This window comes from Bicyclus anynana, chromosome 13 (assembly GCF_947172395.1).
Source record: "Bicyclus anynana chromosome 13, ilBicAnyn1.1, whole genome shotgun sequence".
NCBI lineage: Eukaryota > Metazoa > Arthropoda > Insecta > Lepidoptera > Nymphalidae > Bicyclus > Bicyclus anynana.
The window spans coordinates 7,526,322-7,550,233 of NC_069095.1; the positions used below are offsets into that span (position 1 = coordinate 7,526,322).

Genomic DNA, 23,912 nt, shown 5'->3' on the forward strand with positions numbered 1-23,912 from the left:
AATATTTTATTAAGAAATACACATTGTAAGTACAGACATAGAAAGAGAGAAGAAGGAATTAAACAACTGATAGTTTTAGTAGACATAATTGACTTTAATCATAAAAACAAGTTACTGACATTGTGACATAGTTCAGCGAGTCGCGAAGCTGAAGTGGCAATGGGCAGGTCACATACTACGAAGAGCCTATAGACGTTGGGGGCCCCAAGGTGCTGGAATGGCGACCCCGCACCGGAAAGCGCTGTGTTGGTCGACCCCCACTAGGTGGACCGAGGACATTAAGCAGGTTGCAGGGAGTCGCCGGATGCTGGCGGCTCGATAACGTTATGTTTGGAAGTCTATGAGGTTATGTCCTTAATGATGATAAATCACAACACTTGAAAATTTTAGAAAACATCGCACGAAGTAAAAAAATTAGACAATAATTTGTACTAATCCGCTTAAGTTCAGAATTAACGTAACATATTTGTTTATTTTAAAAATTATACACGCTTTCTAACCAACTGAAAAGTTCTTAATTTTTAACTAGCATCACAAACTATCTATATGATCACAAACACAACTAACCTAATAATCGAACTTGTCTGGGACAAGCTTATTATAAAATCTTATTCAATCTAAAAATACCTATACAACGACAATACACAAAGTTAGTAATTATTAGAATTATTATAGAATCCACAAGTCTGTGCTCGGTAGCACAGAATTATGGGTTATATTTCTAGAGAGTTGATGCTCAAATTCACACATCGAAAATATTTAACACGAATAAATATATTTTGTGTTCTTAAACATATAATACACACGTGTACACAAAGTCATACAACTTTAACAAACATACCGTTTGGTATTGTTACACAGAATATTCGATTACTCGATCGATGTATTGCTGTTCAGGCTGAAAAATCGAATCTTTTTAGATATTTTTTTTGACAAAGTTGATTTACACGACATCATCGAATGTATAAAAGTAGTTTTATAAACGTGTTAGATGGTTGATCTTATACTTTTACAGAGAGGAACGAGCTAGGTCACTATCTTGTTCGTCTGATTTGCTCTGTTATGGGCGTAGGTATTCATCTTAACATAGTGAATTATGTAAATTTTGACATTTGAATTACAACGATTAAATAAGTCGTTGATACACTTATTAGTTTTAACATCAGTTTAATGTCAATAGAAATCATATCATAGGCATGTATTTGCATTGGCCACACTTCAATCAAATCAAAGAACGCTTTCGCTTGAATTCGCTTTTCACGAGGGAGATCGTAATCCATAATAAGTTTATTTACTGACACTCTAGTAGTATTTCGTTTTAAATACATACCCTCACATACATAACATACCAAAGCAATAAAAAACAATTCAGAAAGACATTGTGACATTAGTGCTAATATAGTATCAATATTGTGCGTATAATAGTAATATTGAACTGCAATCCAAGACAATAAAATGCTATAACCAAAAGTACAGATGAGGGCATTGAATATTTGGTAATTGAAAAGTTCATTTATGTTATTTGTAGTTTCCCCTAAAGCATCGAAAGCTTTTGCCAAGGATATAATTTCTCTCTTGTTTTTATTCAAAGGGCCACCAAAATATTTGTTGAAATTTACAACACTGTGAGGCAATTGATTGTTTGAGTAAGTATCAGATTGGTTTTCGCTTTTTAAATCAGTGATTTGTTTTAAGTATTCGTTCAGAATATCTACACGCATTGTTATTAATTTCACAAAAATAAAGAACATAAATAGTTGAATATGACGCGTGATATCAGTGACAAGGTGGAAAAAAGTACTGTATATATTTTCGCTACACCAATTTTTACATTCGTACATTAAACCAATTGTATATATCCCAATCAATACAGATAAACTAATTAGTACTTGCTGTCGGGTTTTTTTATAAACAGTTTTACTTGCAGCTTTAAGTTCATAATCTATTATAGCAAATGACTCAATGATAACTATACTATTTTTATTAAAACACGAAACATTAACTAATAACACAGCATACTGTAGTGTCTTTATCAGTGCAGATGCCCCCTCAAAGATATTAATAGATTTAGAAGATAATGCACTGCAATATAAAACATAGTAAGTCATGATTACGACACAAATCACAAATAATGCATAGAGTTTCATTTTTCTACTCGATGTTTTTAGCTGACCATTTACAACTTGGAATCGAAAGAAGCCTAACATATTTTCAACTTTTAGCAACGGATTTAATGCGCCCAGAATCAGATCACGATTATTTTCTAATACTTTTGCTTCCATTTTAAAAAACTACAATTCTAATGAGTAGGTAATAAAAGCCACAGTCACACTTCACGTTAGACATTTGAATAAACTATATTCGGTGCTCTCAAATCATTCAATTGATTATTTATTTACAGGCAACATTCACTTAAGGTAATGAAATTACTGCAGATATATAAATTGAAGTGACAGCAGGGGCAATACGATAAATGGATCAATTATGAATACCTCTAGTGACTTTTTATTTACATTAATATTCTTATCTATCAATTTATCTTGATGTTGTCGATTTAAAAGCTTTTTCTGTTCTATATTGATTAACATTCAAAACCTACGAGTATTAAACAAATTACTGTTTTAATACTAAATTGGAGAGGTATTAAAATTTATATTAACTCTATTTTACCCATACCGTTCCTCTTGAAGAGCATCTCGAGTCATTGACTCGGTTGTGCCACTATATATTCTGATATTATTTATAATTTATCATCATCATCATAATTATCAACCCATATTCGGCTTACTGCTGAGCTCGAGTCTCCTCTCAGAATGAAAGGGGATAGGCCAATAGTCCAGCACGTTGGCCCAATGCGGATTGGCAGACATCACACACGCAGAGAAGTAAGACGAATCTCTGACAGAGCTTTTATACATCACTTTTTCTCCTGATGATACTGGATAATGACTCTTTTTGATAACATAAATATGAAACGAAACGATGATGATCCGAAAAGAAGAAGAAGAAGAAGAAGTGAACCCCAGACCTTCGTTATTTTATAAAAGCTGAAAGTAAACTCATGCTCCTAAGTAAGTACGGTTGCCAATTGAGTTTGGACCGTGCTGACTTTGGGAGGTAGAAGTGTTTAAAGATCTAGACCCTCAACCGTCTAAGTATAACGTATATGATAAATGATATTCCCATTTGCCAGACATTGGCTTCATGGCAACCCTTCGTAAAACACTATTTAATTTGAAACTTCAAGGGTCTCTAGCGAGGGTTTACAGGCTCTCCGTCTATAGCACTGCAACCTCTGCAGTGTAGGAAAACAATGTGCACGATTCGCTGCTACGATGTGTCAATAAAAATATGTATGTAATTGAGAAAAAGTTAGCACATTTATTAAATTAAATATTTTTTTTTTCATTAAAAAATAAATACATTATTGTCGCTTTTGGAAATATTCCCATTTGCTTCCATATATAAATGTGTAATTTTAAAATACTCTATTCTAAATCTTGACCAACACAAATTTTTAAAATATCTTCAATCAATTCAATGTACAGATTTATTACAGTCGTAAGTATAGTATTGACGTATTTAGTATTGCAATAAATGATTGTCCTGAATAGATTTTTTTGGTTCTTGGCTTATCCTGTACGAGTATCCTGATTATATACGAGTAATAATATGTATCTGAAAAGAGAAGTGGTGTAATCATAGATTTAAGAGTCGGTACGGAATAGTGTTCCCACTGGATGGAAATTTTAAGATTTAAAATTTTAGAACCGGTGAAATAAACAATATATATAAAATTAAATGAGAATTTCATTTAGTTACCTTTGTTTATAATAACAAAATACACAAATTTATAAATTATCTTAAAAACGTTTAATATTATCTATCATACCTTATTTACTTATTATAATTCGTCAAACTTTTGACTAAAAATTATTAAGTAAAGATTCTTAAAACTTCAACGAGTTACACTAGCGAGTAGATTTTCGAAAAACTCTGAATCTGTCTTAGATTCTTGATCAGGCAAACGCCTGTAAATAAAATAATGCAATGATGTTTACAAAGAAAATAGTGTAATTATTATGTTACTTTACCAACTAGCTGATGCGGTTCCATTCACGTAGTTCCTGTTCCCGTGTGAATACGAGGAAAAATTAAATATAGCCTATGTATGACATTTACAAACAACGTGCATTTTAGGACATCTTCATACTATTAGTACCTACATGAATTACAATGTAAGACATTCATATGTACGAGTATAGATCCACTAATTACATATTATGAAATTTTAAAGATTCTTTTATCTTTCGTCAAATATGCACTTTTCAATACAAATTAATTAATTAGCAAATTATAATTAATTACGATTGTCACAACACCAACTGTAGAGAAAATAGTGTTTGAAAGTGTGGGTTATGGAATGTTTAGGATAAAATATTCTGGCAAACGATTAAAATTAAAAATCTAGAAAATCCAATTGTTTGAATTTATTTTAATTTTATAAATTTAGTTAATTTATTTCAATGTATGCCTATTTTAATATTTAAGTTGTACATTTTGTGTTTTAATAAATATTACTTTTATTACTACAAGTATTTGTATTACACAAGTATCGCTGACAGTGGCGTGTATAAGTTTTTCCATCAGGGTATGCAAAATTAAGCATAGGTACTGGGAATCTACATTTAATAAGCAATAAGAAAAACATCTCTTAGTTTTTGCAGAACTTTAATGCATGTATGAAATGCACGCCACTGATTGTTGGTAGTGGAATTCGATCGTCACCAAACCATTCAGAAACCTACATACAACATACGTATGTACCAGGTAGATAGGTACCTACCTATCTACACAAAAGTGTTATCAAATTCGGTCATGTCTTTTACGAGGAATTCAGAGTCATACTCAGGTACAAATAAAATGATATACCCATAGTAAAATAAAATTATATTACATTTTATGATTCAGGATACACTCTTATCTCTTATCAGTCTGCAAAATAAATTGCCATAGACTTTGTTAATTGACATGGATGATCGAGGAAGCAACCATCATAGACTTAAGTATAACTTTCTGTGTTAATCCAACTCCTGCTTTTTGCTGGCTCACACTATGTTCTATTAGTCTTGAAATCTTAACCTTCATTCTTCATTGGCAAGTCAAGCTCATGACGTATTTTCAGTTGTCTTAAAAGTACCGCCGCATGCTGTGTTTGTGGTCTCTTTGCTGTAAATAACATAAATAATGTAAATATATTGATACAATTTCAGTACCTAGACATAGTTATGTATTAACATTTATTATTCTCGAAAGAATTAACTGAACTCAATAAAACACAGAGATGGTTCATAGTCTGGAGTTCTGGACTAAAGTCCAATCAATAAAATACAGATAGGTTTATATTTTATAAACTATTTCTGTCTTTCAAAGCATTGCTTTTATTAGTCTGCTAGTGAATGATTTTCTGATTGTGTAGGTAAGTGCAATATGGTCCTGGGACCTCACCGGCGTCACCGGGGGGTTTGGGTGAGGCCTGATGGGGCCAAAGGCAGAAGCAGAGTAGATGGGCGGAACGACCCTCGAAGGGCGTCTCCTCTGAGACTCGGTTAGGCTTAGAGGGCCGTTCGGGAATGGTATTTTAGCCTGAGTGTATCAGGTCCGGTGCTTCCGAGATCGTGAGTTAAAAAGCCCACGTCCGAGTGGCGGCAGATATCGGGGACCTCGTCTTTACCGGCGAAGATGCTGTGTAGCTTTTGTTTGTTCCCTAGGAAACATTGTCGTTTGATATGTCATCGTCAGGATCGTAAAGGACATTTTTTTTTTTTTATTTATTTGGGTTAACAAACAGTAAACAATAAGATTACAAATCAAAAAAAAATTACTGACATTAAAAGTAAATCGTCAACCTACACCGTTAACCATAGATTAATAATTTTTGGGCGTCTAGATCTACAATCGGCGTTGAAATCAGGGGTGTAGCAAGTTAGTTGGGGTTGTAAGTTAGTTGGGGTTGGTGGCGGCTCTCTCAATATAAGTTTTCGACAGCTGTTTCATATATTGGGCTATTGTGACGAGATCTAGGTATTTATGTAAGTCGTTACTGCTAGTGACTAATAAACACAGGACTCCAACCTTTTTTCCAGCGTTAGTTTGACTAATGGTAAAATAACAGGAAGGTGTATTTCATTTTTTATCTGTATTTACATAATTTTCATAGATGTCAAAGTTTTACCTTGATTCATCTTTAGCGGATTTCGTGTCAGGCAGCAGAAGAATTATACCACCCCCAGCTATACTCAGCACTGCCAGTGCGGACATTGGTAAGTGAGCATTGAGTGCCGTCTGAAACCAAACACAGTTAGTTAACTTGGTGAAATTGTTCAAGGATTTCTCGAGTTTTAGTTTTCATCATCAACCTATCTTTAATAGCCTATTACAGGGCCAAGCTTCTCTTCTTGTAGAAGATAGGAGCTTATACTATATCTCACTGCTTCAATGCGGGTTGGCGCATTACGTGTTTAACTTTGTGACGATCATGAACCATCTCATTGTCGGATATTGATGTTGATTGATGCAATACTAACTTCCCCGAAGTGCTTATGAGATGTTCTTGAAAGAAAAACAATCCTATTAAAATATTTTAAAGCCTTGCCTAAGACTTGACCTGACTACTAGACCAAGTACCCTTTTTTACCAATTAAGTTTTTTAATGGAAGTTTAATTGATTGATTATCTTTCACAGTTTGAAAAAAACGAATACAATATACCTATTGTTAAATTGAACAAGATATAAATAAAATTAAAATCTCATAATATTATAAAAGCTTTAAATGTCTAAATGTCTTGAAGCAGAATTTGATTACTAAGTAACTTACCAAGTCCCATAAATAAGGAATGCAAATAAGCGCCAGCCCTGCAGCGACTTGAGTAGCACCGACACCAAGATTTCTCACTACAGTTGGGTACAACTCTGCCGTGTATATTGGTAACATCACATTAGTTCCCGAGATGGTAAACTTGCCAATCATCAAACATGATATAATAACCCAGGTATTATCTAGCAATATAGTAAACAATTCACTTGCTATACAAGCCAACCCGCAAATAACCATTGAAGCGAACACAGGAAACTTTCTACCAGATTTTAACAGTATAGGAATGCTTATTACTATTGCTGGTATTTCAACTACAGCTAGTATAATCGATGTCATATGCAGGTTTTCCAAGTTGAATTTACCAATATTCAAAACTAAACCATAATATGCGAGGTTCATTGAAAACCAAGCGATAAATAAACAAAATGTTCTCTTTAAAAGATATCCTTTAAAAAGCATTAGTACGCTTGGTTCCTCTTTCTTATGATCAGTTGAGTATAACTTTATTATTTTATCTACATCGTCAACAGTTCTGTTGTTAATTTTTGCTGCTTTTTCTAATATAGTTTTAGCTTCTTCAATTCTTCCGGTACTTAACAACCATCGAGGTGATTCTGGTATAACAAACCTGTGGGAAGGAAGTAGATATTATGTGTAAATATTTAAAAAATTGAATCCAGTAATCCAGGAAGATATGTGTATGATCAAAAGTAACTTTTGCTTTGCGTGATTTGATTTAATTTTGGGTTTATTAATCGATTTACTAAAATACTTACTAACTCGGGAGTAGGTACTTGCGATATTCCAGATAACAAACTTTTGTGCCCAATTTGATTCATTCATTTAACATCACATACTTTTTACATCAGTTAAAGTTAAGTTTGTTAAAAAAAATTGAGTAATTAAAAGGGCTTAAGACAGTCAGTTTTTTGACTAAGGTAACTGAATGTAAGAATTAAAATAGTCAATGTTGAGAATTAATAAAATAATTGCTGCAATATACTTTACCAAAGTAGAAGTAGACACGGTCCTGGTATAGCCAGTGCAAGTTGGATATCTCTCCAGTCAGGCAAGGCGATTGATACCAGCGATACTATTATGTAAGCTGTAGGCAATGGAAAGAAGTTGAAAGATCCTGCGATCGTCACCCATCGTCCGCCCACCAGTTCCACAGACAGTACGAAGGCTGCGTACACAATTGATACTGACACCAGTCCCAGAGCGAGTCGTACCAGAATATATTGTGTGAATGTCTTAACGAAAATACATAATACACCCAGTATACTTTGGAATGCTATCATACCCATCAGTGTTCGTTTGCGACCAAATCTGCAACAAAAGCATATATTAATATGTACTCAAATGATTATATTTAAATGCAATTGTTTTATTTTCTGACTATAAGAACACGTCTATTCAGTCAAGCTGGCCTATTCATCCAACTTTGTCAAACTTTTTTTTTTTTATTCTCTACAAGTTAGCCCTTGACTACAATCGCAGCTGATGGTAAGTGATGATGCTGTCTAAGATGGAAGCAGGCTAACTTGTTAGGAGGAGGATGAAAATCCACACCACTTTCGGTTTCTACACGGCATCGTACCGGAACGCTACATTATTTGGCGGTACGTCTTTGCCGGTAGGGTGGTAACTAGCCATGGCCGGAGTCTCCCACCAGTCAGACCTGGACCAATTAAGAAAATTTCAATATCTCAACCGAGGATCGAACCTCCGTATTGTAAATACACCGCGCATACCACTGCGCCGTGTATTTGTTTGTTCTTAAGACACTGCATTTCGTATCTCTAATAATTTATCGCTATCAATATAACTAACAACTGCTTGACATTCTAATTTTAAGCAATGTGCTTTTCGCGGAATACGAATAATGCGGCTATCGATATGACGTTAATTATATTTGGTGGCTAATAGACCAAAGTTCGTGAATTGGACAGCTGGTTTATGTTTAATGTGTGTGTGTACTGTGTATTTATTCGAATGCATTTATATCATATTAACTGAAAATTTCTTATAAGAAAGAAAAACTCATTGGCATACTCCATGACCCAGGATTCGAACTTAGGACCTCGTTCGAAGCCACATACCATTGCCAACGACACACTGGTGCAGTTGCTAGCCTAGGATTACTTGAACAAATAAGTATTTTACTGAAATACAGTTGTCTTGACGCCCAATGTGAATTCGATCCGTTTGGCGTCGAGACACTAGGTGGAGCAGGAGCGCCCAGATTCTCCACAAGGAGATTAGCAAACGTCTCAGGGAGGCAACAGGCGACCCTCGGGCAAGCAACTTTAACGTGCAAATAATTTCAATAGCAATTCAAAGCGGGAATGCTGCCTGCGTGATGGGCACCCTACCAAAGGCGGCTTGATAAGTATTAACAGTTAAGTTTTACATTTTGTGTTTTAATAAATATTAACCGTTTGTGAAAAATAATAAGTATCTTACTTGTCAGAAAACCATCCCCCCGTCACGCCCCCAATACCAACGCTGACTAGAAACGCCACTTCAGACAATGTGGTGAAACTGGCATTATCACACACTAGGCTCCATTCCGTTATGATAGTGTCTCCAACTTCTGAACGATCGTACTCCCATTCCAAACACTTTTTTAAAGACTCCAACATAGGAGCCGTGTTATTCATTATGCTCTCCACAGTTATTCCTTGAGGAACTTCTCGTACAGAGCAGGCATCTATAGGTTGACTGTAGTTGATCCAGCTTTCTACTGGTAGACTTGACAAATTTGCAGGCCTTCGACACCAAAAATCCGTTAGTTTTGTCTGTAAGGTAACGTTATTAAAGGTCAATTAGCTATCTGTTTAAACGTACAGCCCCCCTAGCCAAGTGGCATGTCGATTCTCTTTCTACGATCGCTAACGTTTCGAAAACTAGAAAGGTGCATGGGAATGACATTTGCTATCGACAGGTCACGTGATCAAGATCTGTCATTCCCATTCATTCTAGTTTAAGAAGCGTTAGCGGTCGTAGAAAGAGAATCGACGTGCACCTTGGTGGTCGAAGTGCGTGTCGGGCTACGCGCAGTTTAGAGCTTCGTCGATTAAATTAATTTCATTATATATCCTACTTCTGTGACTTTTTCACGTAACCTGTGCCCTAAAATAGGTCCTGTGGATGGCGTTAAAAAGGCGGATAATTATTATTATTTAAAAATTATCATATAATAATTATTATTATTTAAGGTGATTATGACTTACTACGAGACTTACTTACTTACTTACTTACTAATGAGATGGGTTAGGTTAATAGTCCACGCTGGCCCAATGCGGAATAGCTGACTTCAAAGTTCTCAGATATGCAGGTTTCCTCGCGAAGTTTTTCCTTCACCGATGAGAAAACACACATAACATAAAATGCACATAACTAAAAAGTTGGAGGTACATGCTCCGGACTGGATTTGAACCTATGCCCACCGAATCGAAGGCAGAATTCACTGGGCTATCAAATGTGACTTACCGTAAATGTTGGCAAATATATATGAAAAGTAGATGGGAGGGCAAACAGTGGTAAGATTAACGTCATCATCAGCTGCCATCGACCATAATTTCCAATGATGGTCGACACGGCATCTTTTTCTTCGGCGGAATCTTGTTGGTTTCCTTTATTTAGTACTTGAACGGGGCTTACTGAAACATACAATTTTTATAATCACTCCAGTTGCCTCTTTATAATAGTAGTATAAGTATTTATTTTTTTATTTTAATGGTGTTTTTTTTTATATTCCTTTTTCTCTTTTCGTGCGTACACCCTTCCCTATATATGATTATTTATTATTTCCGCTATTTATAAGTTGCTTGGGAGAGATCGCTTCAGCGAAGTAAAAGAAATAAATTAAGTAGGTACAATAGGTAGGCGACCTATTGTAGGTACCTACTTAATTTATTTCTTTTATTTTACAATTACTTAATTTATTTTATAATTTTCGGTGTACAATAAAGAGTATTTTCATTTAATTTCATTTCTCTTTAGCTGATATTTTAACATTATTGTCCTCCTAATCGTATTTCGAACATGGCGGCCAATCTCACTTTGAGGTTAGCCATTTACCTATTAGGCATAAGTGTGTGCAGCAACACAGATGCACTATGATGCTACTCTATTTCCTCAAGGATAACACGGCAGATAGACACGCCGGAAAGAGATCAGTAGAGTGAGATTAGCTTAGCATGGATAGGTAATTTACGTGGTGTGTGAAGTAAACTGTTTTCCCTTTCCGTTGAAGAAAATATTACCTAACTTCACTACAAATTCAAAAATTTCGAGTTTTAGTTTTCAAGCACTTTTGAAACGTCGAGCTATGTCATGATTATGGTGGTAAGAAAAGTCGAAAACTTAAAATTAAAGGAGGGAGAATACGAGGGCTCCAAATGCGCCTTAGTCCAAGAATAGCCCACAACAAACTCAGCCAAGGTGTATTCGCTTCGCCAATCAGATATGAACGAACATGTTGAGGGTGGAAACCCCGACCCTCAAACTAAAGTCGAAATCTTAACTGCTGTTCCTTTGGTGTTTACCAATGTATTTTTTTAACAATCTCTTTATTAAAGCAAAGTAAATATTCAAATGGGTCAAGCTGTTTTAGAATATTACCGAGCCTAAAGAACTACTTCATAAACATTTAGCAAGAGTACCTCTTTAAGTATAAAAAATGAAAAATTTATTTAATTTTAAGATAGCTATTTTGTTTGGTGGTCCATAACTAAGGGTTTTCTATAGAGGTTTCTATAAAATTAATGCGTATTCAATGGTAGGTACACAATATCCTCCTTTTTATAGGTAAGTGCAATATTCTTGATGGTTTTAGAATGTGCAAGAGATACAAGAACCTATAAGAGATATAAGTTCACTCTTATTTAGATTTTAAAACGATATTAAGGAAGAAGATATAAATAGATTTGCAAATAACTGCACAAAAGTTCAAGGCAAGCGTGCAAAGTGCAAAATGCTGCGAAGGAGGTTTGCATGTTTCTTGTTAATTAGATTTTTTGTCGGCGGCATTAGTATACATAGTTTAATATTCACAAGACAATGATCCGATAATGATTGAGATTTTTTTTAAGTTTGTACATTACTGAGGTTCTTTTTCAAAGACGATGCAATTTTGCAGAGTTTTAAAAGTTACGGTTTTTTTTTTAATTTTTTCTTTCTTAAGTTTTAACTACTTACAGTTATGAGTTATTCTGAAAAGTCTGGGGCCCTATTTTTAGGCTTTATACTCAGATGTTTAGGGCGTTTTGCAATGTTACGAGTACATATCCCAAAGTCACCATGGTCACTATGGTCCATAGTTTCCCACTAGACTTACATATTAAAAAATTGGAAAGGTGAGGTGAAATTTCTGTATGTAAATGTTTGTATGTTTGTATAATTATTACACATTTTCACAAAAACGGCTGAACTGATTTGGTTTGATAGCACCGATGCGATGGTGGTAATTGCAACCGATAGTTAATTAAAAGCCATGAGCATAAACTTTGTATTAATAATTTTAACAACAATTCCTCAGGAATTTAACATTTCAACAATTCACTGTAATGAGAGCGCAATAACCGGTTTGGTATCTAATTCATTCATGAAGATTTATTCAGTATTCGTTAGAGTGGGATTGTACTAAGCTATAGCTAAGTATATTCAAGGACTTGGTGGTTGGTCCGTTCTACAACTTGTCGACATAATTAGGAGATTGTAATTTTTTTGTAGTAATACCGGATTCGTACCCACACCCTCCAGAATTAGTGGCAGAGGTCATATCCACTGGGCTATCACGGCTCTCCCGCTAGTATATTAAAACTATTAGGACTTTCTAGTCTTTATTTTACGATAATAACTGATAGGAATGTTCTACAAGACAAGTTTACGATGAATTACTATTTATGATTTACATAACAAGTAGTAAATCCCAAATCAATCTTAGTAACTCGAATTTAGTAGTGTGGTGCTATGAGAGTATCGTAAACGGTTTTTTAATGTTTAATCTAATGTAGTAAGTATCTATTAGTCGATAAAGACACTATCTTACTCTCATGTTTTTGATGGTACAGTTTTTTATGATTAGATTACCTTATTGTAGAGGTAGGTTACGTTTATACGTGTATACGTTTCGGATTGCAAGGCTATAATTGCTCAAGACGGATTAAGATTACAAATTTTGTTAGCTATACTCCAAACAATCCAAACTGACGGGTAATTAGGAAATGTACAATTTGGTATGTAATCAACATAGTATAAACATTTAACAATGTTGACATTCATTATTTTATTTTATTTGCATCAATAAATTACATGTTAACAATATTTTGTGGAGTTGTTATTTACAACTTTTTTTTTCGAATAACATTTTATCCATGGGGTCCAAAATAACATTGATAAAAAAAAGAACTGAACAAGAAAACAAGCGGGCATTGATAATATAGATGTTGCTTTATTTACTGCTAATTATTTCCATTATCTAATATATAAAATTCTCGTGTCGCGGTGTTCGAACTTGAACTCCTCCGAAACGGCTCGACCGATTTTGATGAAATTTTTTGTGCATATTCAGTAGGTCTGAGAATCGGCCAACATCTATTTTTCAAACCCCTAAAGCCTAGGATAGGGTAGTGGTAGGGTAGGGGTATGGTATAGGGATAGGGTAGGGGTAGAGTAGAGGTAGGGTAGGGGTAGGGTAGGGGTAGGGGTAGGAGTATGGTAGTGTAAGGTAGGGATAGGGAAGAAGTGCAAATAAATAAATTAATAAGTCAAAGCGAAGCTTGAGCGAGTCCGCTATTATTCTATAATATTACCAGTAGAAGAAGAAATATACTTTATTGTACACTAAAAACAAAAATAAACAATAACTTATATTATTATTATGAGTAATTGTTAGTTTTTTAATATATTAAGACTTAAAAACGAATGTACAAGTAATGTATGTGTTGTTAAGTGCATTACAATTCGTTATAGAGTTCAAGAGATTGGTAAAAAAAAATCAAAATTGGTTTTTGTGTTCTATTGCTCTATTTTTAAAATACCGGTCCTCAATACGACTGTATGTTTCCTTGTGTTTTTTTTTTTGTATGTTACACGACTATTCGAAGACGCTTGAACCGATTTGATTAATTCTATTTTTGTTTGAAACAGGTCTTGAGGTGGTTCCATTGTCATGTTAGGATCTGATCAAGAGGTCTTGGAGATATCGAGGAGAACTTTCGAAAATTATGAGAATGACTAGTGCGTTTGTTAACTTTATTATTAAGCACTTTAAAGCACTACAACTTAATAAAGCTCTGGGCTCGATTTTATGATAGAGCTGAAACACAGGAGAGGGAACTCTTCAAGGATTTACAGCAGTCACCTTGTGTTTGGGCTTGATTAATTTGTGTGAATGAGAACTTTACATCGAAATGGGTTGTAACTGTTATTAGGTGTCTGGTGATGAAGACGAAGGACACTTAAGGCAACACCCCAACTGTTTACAGTAGCTACCTTCATATTGTTCTTGATAAATTTGTATAGATGAAAACTTGCCACCAAGATGGTTTGTGACTGTCATCAGGGGTCTGGTGATGAAAACGAAGGGCAGTTAATGGAACTCCTCAACGGTGTACAGTAGCTACTTTATCTTGTGATTGGGCTAGATTCATTTGTGTTGATGAGAACTTTCCACCTAGATGGATAGTGACTATCATTAGGAGTCTGGTGATGAAAACGAAGGACAGTTAAGGGAACTCCTTATCAGTTTACATTAAATATCACGTGTCTCAATCGGTGAAGGAAAACATCGTGAGGAAACCTACATACCAGAGAATTATCTTAATTCTCTGCGTGTGTGAAGTCTGCCAATCCGCATTGGGCCAGTGTGGTGGACTATTGGCCTAACCCCTCTCATTCTGAGAGGAGACTCGAGCTCAGCAGTGAGCCGAATATGGGTTATCATCAAGTCTTTATGATATTCCTAATATATGGCTTGAATTAATACACCACCGGGTTAGCACCACCTTCAAACTGATCAGCAGGTAAAAAATTTAATTATTCAAATTACAGATTCCCGATTCCTGCTCTCTCATTAGGTATAGTACCTACCCATAGTTATAAATAGATCACTGTCTAACAAAAAGTCTGTTAATTAGTTTAGTTATCTTTTTAGCATAATATGTATAAGACTAGTTTATATTTAGATGACTATCACAGACCAAATCGCTAAGCTTACAAGATTATGATAATATATAATTTTAGCAATAAAAAAAGTTAGACAAATTTTATCTATGAAGGCTGTACCTACTTAATACTTGTTCACTTATGATAATGTATAATACTCATTAGCATTTGAAACGGATATGTATCAAATCCTATCTATGGTAGGCGTACCTACGTTTTATATGTACGGACGCATCAGATTAAACGGATCTTAATATTCTTTGTATAGAAAGTCATACAAATACGTCCACTAATCCGCATTGTACGGATAGCACGAATCTGTTGATAAGTATAGTACGATCAGATCAGCTCAGAACGTAGTAGACAAAGTATACTACGATCTGTTTGATGCGACGCGTCCAATAAGTTCTATGTGGATCTGTGGACGCCTCCCTTTAAAAAGAATGTTACACACTTTTTATTTGCATTTAAAACATTCTACCAATATTATTTATAACTAGCGGACGCTTGCAACTTCGTCTGCGTGGATTTCAGTTTCACTGTCACGGACTTTTTTTAGAACTTTTAAAGGGGAATAATTCTGTCACACATGATTTATGTGTTACTTTAATCGTTTACGCAGCGCAGCAGAAAAAAATCTCCCGATTTTGAACATTCTTCATTGGTGCTCCACTCCTGTTGGCCTTAGCGTAATAACTTATGTATAGCCTATATTCTTCCACGATAAATGGGCTATCTAACACTGAAATATTTTTTTTAATCGGACCAGTAGTTCCTGAGATAAGCGATTCAAAAAAACAAACAAACTCGTCAGCTTTATAATACTAGTGAAGTAGGTAGTAGGTACCTAATTAATAACATTTCGAATTAGCAGGCAGTTCACAACGGCTTTGGCACAGTATACAATAGGCTTTGGTGTATATTGCAATGGAATAATAATTATTATTACGACAGGTTAGTAACTTAAAACACAATTAAAATTGATTCATGTTTATATTTAGAATTCGTTGATTGTAACGACAACGGGTCTGCCCCTAGCCAAGTGGCACGTCGATTCTATTTCTACGATCGCTAACGCTTCGAAAACTAGAAAGATATATGGAAATGACATTTGCTATCGACAGGTCACGTGATCAAGATCTGTTATTCCCATACATTTTTCTAGTTTTCGAAGCGTTAGCGATCGCAGAAAGATAATCACGTGGCACTTGGCTAAGGGGGCAGGATTGTTCGGTAGTTTATTTTATCGTTAGATAACGTCAACATTATCAAGCCGAAGTATCAAACATCATCAAGATTAACAATCCATATTCGGTTTACTGTTGAGCACGAGTCTCCTCTCCGAATGAGGAGACTCGTGCTCAATGTGTGTGAGAGTGGATAGGCTAATAGTCGACCACGTTAGCCACCACATTGGCTTGCATGTAAGCAATATATGTTAAAAACAGATCTGGTATTTTATTTTGGGTTAATTCTACTAATTGTATTTACTCTCATTTATTTACTAGTTCTTTTTTTTTAATTTTTATCAATGTCAATATAAATATAAAATACAAAACACTATAAAAATTTATAAAAAAAAAACCAACCCTCCTGCGGGACATTTGAGTGTCCAAGCAACCGGTGGTAAGGACTCCAGAGTGAGGAACCTCCTCAGAATACGCCCCGTCTCAAGAATCACTGCCTTTTGTATCCGACTCTTGATCTAACAGATAAGCGAAAGCTTCTTAAGGTGTTGGTCGAAGCTTTTCGCTATAAGACCATTGACTGAAATTCTACTAATATTGTTAGTGTATTTGTGTTGCAGAAGAGAGCTGTTCGTGACATAAAGATTCGTTAACAGAGAAATCAAAGAAATTATTTAAAGTTAGTTATGAGTTATGACAGTTCATAGTCAGTACTGAGAATTTAAAGTAGGTATATTCATAAAAACGCAAGTAAATTTAAAATGTAAATAAAAATAAAATTGTTGCACACCACATTAAGTTATGTACAAAAAATTAGTAATTCTTTCAAGGGTATTTAATTGCATACGTATAATGAACCTGCCACATGAAACCACGGACAAGTCTTTTTTTTTTTATTTATTTTTTTTTTTTATTCTTTACAAGTTAGCCCTTGACTACAATCTCACCTGATGGTAAGTGATGATGCAGTCTAAGATGGAAGCGGGCTACTTGTTAGGAGGAGGATGAAAATCCACACCCCTTTCGGTTTCTACACAGCATCGTACCGGAACGCTAAATCGCTTGGCGGTACGTCTTTGCCGATAGGGTGGTAACTAGCCACGGCCGAAGCCTCCCACCAGCCAGACCTGGACAAATTAAGAAAATCTCAATCTGCCCAGCCGGGGATCGAACCCAGGACCTCCGTCTTGTAAATCCACCGCGCATACCACTACGCCACGGAGGCCGTCAAAGTCAAGTCTCTCAATAAGTTCAAATTTTTATATAAACGCTAGCTTATATAGTCCTATTATATGTATAATCATTAAAACTTGTATATTGTTAATGGTTATATAAATGACTAGCGGTCCGGTCAAGCTTCGCTTTGGCTTATTCCCTACCCCTATTCTATTGTACTCCCACCCACCCTACACCTAACCTACCCTACCCCTCTTTGTGTGTGTGTGTAGGGTATCCAAATCAATCTCTACCCTTACCCTACCCTACCTGTACCCTTTTACCTCGACCTATTTTTCAAATCGGCTTAGTAGTTTCGGAGCCTATTTATTAAATACAAACAAACAATCAAAAAAATATAAAATATTGGTATAGATACGAAAACTTGGTAATAAAATGCACTTAGGACTATTAGAGAATATTGTAAAATAGTGATGAGCAAAAAAGAAACTCTGGCTGAGTTTGTTGTGGGCTCTTCTTGGACCAAGTTTTAGTTTTTGACTTTACTTATCACCATAAAAACGTTGCTTAACATAAGTTATTATAAGTTTCAAAAGTGTTTGTAATATTATTACGATAATTAATCTATTAAATTTGCTTAGGTACGTTTTTATGAACTTAAATTAAATTCTCCAATTTAATTTATTCGTACAGTTGCATGCAAAACATTTGTACCTACAAGGCTATTAGCAATTAAACCTCCTTTGTTTAGTACGAGTATTTACAACACTAACTAGGTATACTAAAGCCAATCTCGGTGTAAATTTATTGTCAACAAACAAATTAAAAATGAAGGAAGAAAATGCATGTCATATCATACCTAATTTATTATTTTTTTTAATGTAATTCAAAGATATAATACAAATAACTATCTATTGTTGTCAAATTTACTGTATTTATTGTTATTTTTAAGGAAATAAGAACAAGTTTATTGAAATTAATATTAAAAATTAGCGGTTTGTAACCTCATCTTTAATTTATATTATATAAATAAACAAAGCATAGCGAGTTTGGCTTTATAAAAATCTTAATATAGGTATAAATGCGAAAGGTCATTACTATTAAAGGTAAGTATTTAATTCATCAAGAAAACTGGAAAACCGCTTTACTTACAAAGATGAAATTTGACAGAGACGTAGGTTATAGTTAGTATAAATAAGTGTACAATTTTTTTAAATTATGGTACACTTCAGCGAAATACATTTTTTACATGACAATTTTTTCAATTGGGTCAGCCAATTAGCCAAAAATAAAAACCTTCAGAGGTATGGGTAGTATAAACTATTTTTTTAAAAGGATATTTGCCTTACCTTTTTTAAATATGACCAATATTTCCATTCCCCTCCAACTAGTCGGGAAAAAATGTATTAGGAGTGGGTACTATAATAATAGACCAACGGGGTGGGAATGGAACCATCATCCCTCGGTAATTGTAAGCCTCAATAGCTCAACGGCAAGAGCGTACATCACCGAGGGGTGATGGTTCGATCCCCGCCCCGTTGGTCTATTATTATCGTAGACTATTATCGTACCCTCTCCTAGCACAGTCTTTCCTGACTAGTTGGAGGGGAATGGGAATATTGGTCAAATTGTAAAGTATATGGCAAATATTTTTATCAAAAAGAAAAAAAAGAGTCTGACCGTTTAGCTATTGAGGCTAAACTTGTAGATACTTACTGACTCTTCAAAGTAAGACTGTCCATCTTAAACTCGTCACTTGACATCAGGTGAGATCGCAGTCAAGTAACTTATAATTATTAAATAATAAAAAAAAGTAAAGTCGATAAAGTAAAATTCAGTCATATCGCATTGTTAGCCATAGTTTCGATACAAACTTGTACTTGAATGTCGATGTTTTGTAGATGCGGTCTAAATGTTTATTCCAAGGTCACAAGGTTATAATAAATAAGATACAACCTGTTTTAAATTTATAATGCATTTTTATGCAATTGTGTGCCACGAACTGCAACGATGAAAATTGCGGCTTAGATTTTACATTTGTCTATAGAAGTTTATAGCGAAGTATGCAGGTAGAGTAGATTTCAATTACTATGGCGTCTTTATATCCCCGAAAAAGGCTAATTCGCTAACTTTGACGTATTGAGATTCTATGTAACAAATGCCATCCGGTGCCTTCAACCCTTCGTAGATATTTTTATTTTATTTTTTTTATTTTTGTTTATATTTGATACACCTACTGCTATTATACAGTGCATGTTATGAAAAAAGTACACAATGATCGTGGACAATGTGTCCAGCCATGGTAAAAAACAATTTAGTATCGACAATATATATATAAATATGCTACTAAAATGTCAATATTATAGTTTAAAATGAATAAATATGACGATAATATTAGTATTGGCCGATTGCAGATTTGACGATGGCGCCTTTAAATTTTTTTTATCCGGCGGAACAAGTCCAATGTAGGTAGATGATATTTCTCAGTTCTTTTGATGTTCACATAGGTTGTTAATAAGGACCAAAATAATGAATAGGCCAGATGATATTCTTATATCAAGTGATATCGTATTCACTAAGTATTAATTTATTGTTAACTGATTATAATTACTTACCTATTTGTACCTATGAAATTTTTATTTTCGTTAACAATGGGCTTTACGGAATACGAAAACGCAGTTGTTATTGATTTGATGTTAATTATATCAAATAGTGGCTAATAGAAAGTTAGTGAATAGCCCAGCAGAGTAACCAAGATGTGGTTATTCCAACCCCTTGAAAATCGTAACTGTGTGAGAACGCTGAGAACGGTAATTGCTCCCAAAGATTCTTAAATAAAAACCAACTTGGAAAACCAAGGATCTGTCGACGTATTGTTTTGGTGGTCATAAATAATTCACAGGTAACGTGTTGGGTCTAGAATGCCTACCTACTATTATTATTGGGTATTTTATTATTGCAGAAATATAATATTTTTTTATTAACTTATAATACGTTGAATGTTTAAATGATCAATAATGTATATGCATTCCATAGTAGGTAGTATATGTTGTTTCCTCGTATGCTATAATAGTATGAGATCCGGTTTGAGAAATATATACCCTCATGTATTGTTTATTTGGGATATAAAATAAATGATAGAAAATATTCACATTGACACATAGCAAAAAGGTTACCTAGTCAAATTGCGGCCGGATAGTATTATATAATTATTTTTTTTATTTAATGTATTTAATCTACTTACCTCATTGGATAATGAAGAAAATCGTACACTAGTTAAAATAATACTTTAACAGAATTAAAAACGTAAAGGTTGCCTGCACACATAATCTATGGGGTTGCCAGATATTATAAAGAGTTGAGTAATTGATATATCCTCAACGGTTATTTAGTCGTCTAATATTATCAAATGAAAGCTTTGTTTTTTGCTTAATTTAACTATAATTAGTTTTATTTGATCTAGTTCATGGTTTCATAGATTTTCATGAAAAATGTGTCAGGCTGCAATTTAACTAGGCAACCTAGCAAATATTTGCACGTGTGTATTATTTATCAATTATTTCTTATCACTAATAAACAGATGAGTTTATATTTCTAATGCCGGATCTTAGACTATAAGAGTGTTAACAAATGCATGCATAAAACTTTCCATAATTTTTGCCAAAAATATTGTGACGTCATAGTATTCATAGTACACCTACGAAGATAAATGCATTCAGTCTTAGCTTCAAGCCGAATGTATTTTCGAGAATAATTTCCGTAGTTTGCATACGTTTTGCAGAACAGGTTTTGAACAATGGACTATGTAGGTATGGTATTTAAACTGCAATTTCGATTACCTACCTATGTTTTTTATAATAAATAAACTCCATGTTAATAATAAATAAACATGGGCTTAATGATCGATAGATACAGTAATATGAACCAAATTTTTTATTTATTTACTGACACAATTTTGCTACGCAAAGTAGGTATATTGGTAGCCAAAGTACCTATATAGGTATTAAGTATAAAAATATTATTTTCTTTGTCTAAGATACTGTTCGTGTTGAAATTGTAACAAAAAAGGTTGAATTTGCAGAAAAATCTTGTGACAAAATATAGTATTCTTCAAATTAGAACAGTCAACTCCCGTCACAAACTAACCTTAATTAAACCCAGAATTTAAATGTGTTTTTAACGGAATTACAAATAAGATGTTTCTCTTGGACCAAATATTCGCTGCTAACGTTGTAATGAGGCGGTATTTCTATATAAACAAGCGCGCGCAATTTGCAAACTCCTTTTTCAGAACTTCTTTATAAATCGTATTTTTTAACAATTAAGATTGCTGGTTGGTAATGTAGCCTATTTATTAAACGTAAAAATGTGCCTATTCAGTCATGATTCGAAGATATATCGTTAGGAAAACGGAAGCTAGAAGAACTATATAGGTCTTTGCAATGCAGATCACGAATGAGGAATAGCTTAAGTGTACAAGAGGAAATATCCAAGGTTTTACTTACTTTTAAATAGTCCCATATTGACGTGGTAAGTATTTAAACTGGTAACTGTTAAATTTATTTTACAAAGAAACTAAGGATAAACAATAAAAATCTTGTAGCGTAATCGTGAACCATAGATCCCGCGGTAGGAACATTTGCACTGTGTTGCCGTCAGTACCAACGGCTGCATTCGACTGAAGCATAACAAAACACCGGCAATTAGCAGTTTACTTGTCCTTGCTAGCCACTGCGACTATAAAGCACATTCACAATTCTAAATCTTATCTGGATGAGATTGTGATAATATAATACAAATACTCTCGACATATCTGGTAATGGCAATGATTACAAGAGTTGTCAGGTTCGATTCCCAGCTATACATATATTGTATACAATAAAGGATTTTATATTGTTTAAATTGTCTCAGATATGGTCTGGTGTAGTGTGTACTTTGGGATAAACAAAAAAATAAAGCTTGTCTGAGTTTGATGTGGGCTCTTTCGCACCAAGGTGCGTTTGGAACCCTCGTTACTTTAATTTTAAGTTTTCGACTTTATTAAAACCATGAAATTTTTTCGTGGCGCAGTGGTGTGCGCATTGGATTTACAAGACGGAGGTCCTGGGTTCGATCCCCGGCTTGGCCGATTGAGGTTATCTTAATTGGTCCAGGTCTGGTTGGTGGAGGCTTCAGCCGTGGCTAGTTACCACCCTATCGGCAAAGACGTACCGCCAAGCGAATAAGCGTTCCGGTACGATGTCGCCTAGAAACCGACAGGGGTGTGGATTCATCCTACTCCTAACAAGTTATTCCCCTTCCATCTTAAAGTCAAGGGCTAACTTGTAAAGAATAAAAAAAAATCATGACATAACTTGACGTTTGAAAAGTAAGCCTAATTGAAATAATGAATTTTGAGTTTTAGTTTGAGTTTTATGCCTTCCGTTTTTGGCTACGGCACTCTGCCCGCAAAACCGTACGGTACACCGTCAAGGATAAAAAAAAAGGGATAAGTAGCCAGCCAGGTTAAAATAAACCTGATATTCTTTATGGTATACTAGCCAACACCCCGCGGTTTCACCCGCGTACTTCCCGTTCCCATGACAATACGGGGATAAAATAAAACCAAAAAACTTACAAATAACTCGGCTTTCTAGTGGTAAAAGAATTTTCAAAATCGGTTCTACAGGTCCAGAGATTACTTACTCCACCACCAAACTTTACCTCTTCAAAATATTATTATACATTTATACTATTCGACGGCCTCCGTGGCGCAGTGGTATGCGCGGTGGATTTACTAGACGGAGGTCCTGGGTTCGATCCCCGGCTGGGCCGATTGAGATTTTCTTAATTTGTCCAGGTCTGGCTGGTGGGAGGCTTCGGCCGTGGCTAGGTCAAAAAATGTTTCGTTTTTTCTGTCTATTTTCCTTCCTTTAACCTTCCTTAACCTTTAGCCCATAACTTTCTTTACCTATCTGATTTTCAAATATTAATCCGCAATCATTGAGTTGTCACTTATTAACGCACTTATCAGAAGTGCCTGTAAAGTACACACGTAAATTACCGATTTTATTCGTATTCATTATCATTGATTAATTAATTATTGTTTGTATCTCACCTAATGTTGATTATTATCAGTGCGTCTAAGATGGATCGCACTTAGGTACTTGTAATAGTATTTTTTTCTTTTTTTTTTTTATTCTTTACAAGTTATCCCTTGACTACAATCTCACCTGATGGTAAGTGATGATGCAGTCTAAGATGGAAGCGGGCTAACTTGTTAGGAGGAGGATGAAAATCCACACCCCTTTCGGTTTCTACACGGCATCGTACCGGAACGCTAAATCGCTTGGCGGTACGTCTTTACCGGTAGGGTGGTAACTAGCCACGGCCGAAGCCTCCCACCAGCCAGACCTGGACAAATTAAGAAAATCTCAATCTGCCCAGTCGGGGATCGAACCCAGGACCTCCGTTTTGTAAATCCACCGCGCATACCACTGCGCCACGGAGGCCGTCA

The 23,912-nt window shown here is 34.8% G+C and overlaps 2 protein-coding genes across 4 annotated transcripts; both read right to left on the reverse strand.

Annotated features, from left to right (window-relative positions):
• Positions 1-361: 361 nt before the first annotated feature.
• Positions 362-4,797, reverse strand: LOC128198621 (uncharacterized). The gene has a single exon (XM_052884917.1). It carries the CDS (start codon positions 2,280-2,282, stop codon positions 1,095-1,097), a length of 1,188 nt encoding a protein of 395 aa, XP_052740877.1. The 5' UTR covers positions 2,283-4,797; the 3' UTR covers positions 362-1,094.
• Positions 4,798-4,933: 136 nt separating this feature from the next.
• LOC112043101 (organic cation transporter protein) lies at positions 4,934-22,104 on the reverse strand. 3 transcript variants are annotated; one of them, XM_052884915.1, is made up of 7 exons: positions 21,922-22,104; positions 10,374-10,543; positions 9,345-9,679; positions 7,887-8,207; positions 7,407-7,506; positions 6,236-6,345; positions 4,934-5,229 (listed from the first exon to the last, which is right to left on the reverse strand). In XM_052884915.1, exons 1-7 carry the CDS (start codon positions 21,935-21,937, stop codon positions 5,169-5,171), a joined length of 1,113 nt encoding a protein of 370 aa, XP_052740875.1. In that variant the 5' UTR covers positions 21,938-22,104; the 3' UTR covers positions 4,934-5,168. The 3 variants fall into 3 exon arrangements, with proteins under 3 accessions (XP_052740875.1, XP_052740874.1, XP_023934144.2); XM_052884914.1 differs by having other exon boundaries at positions 7,173-7,506; XM_024078376.2 differs by having other exon boundaries at positions 6,879-7,506; positions 21,922-22,101.
• Between the last annotated feature and the right edge of the window lie 1,808 nt (positions 22,105-23,912).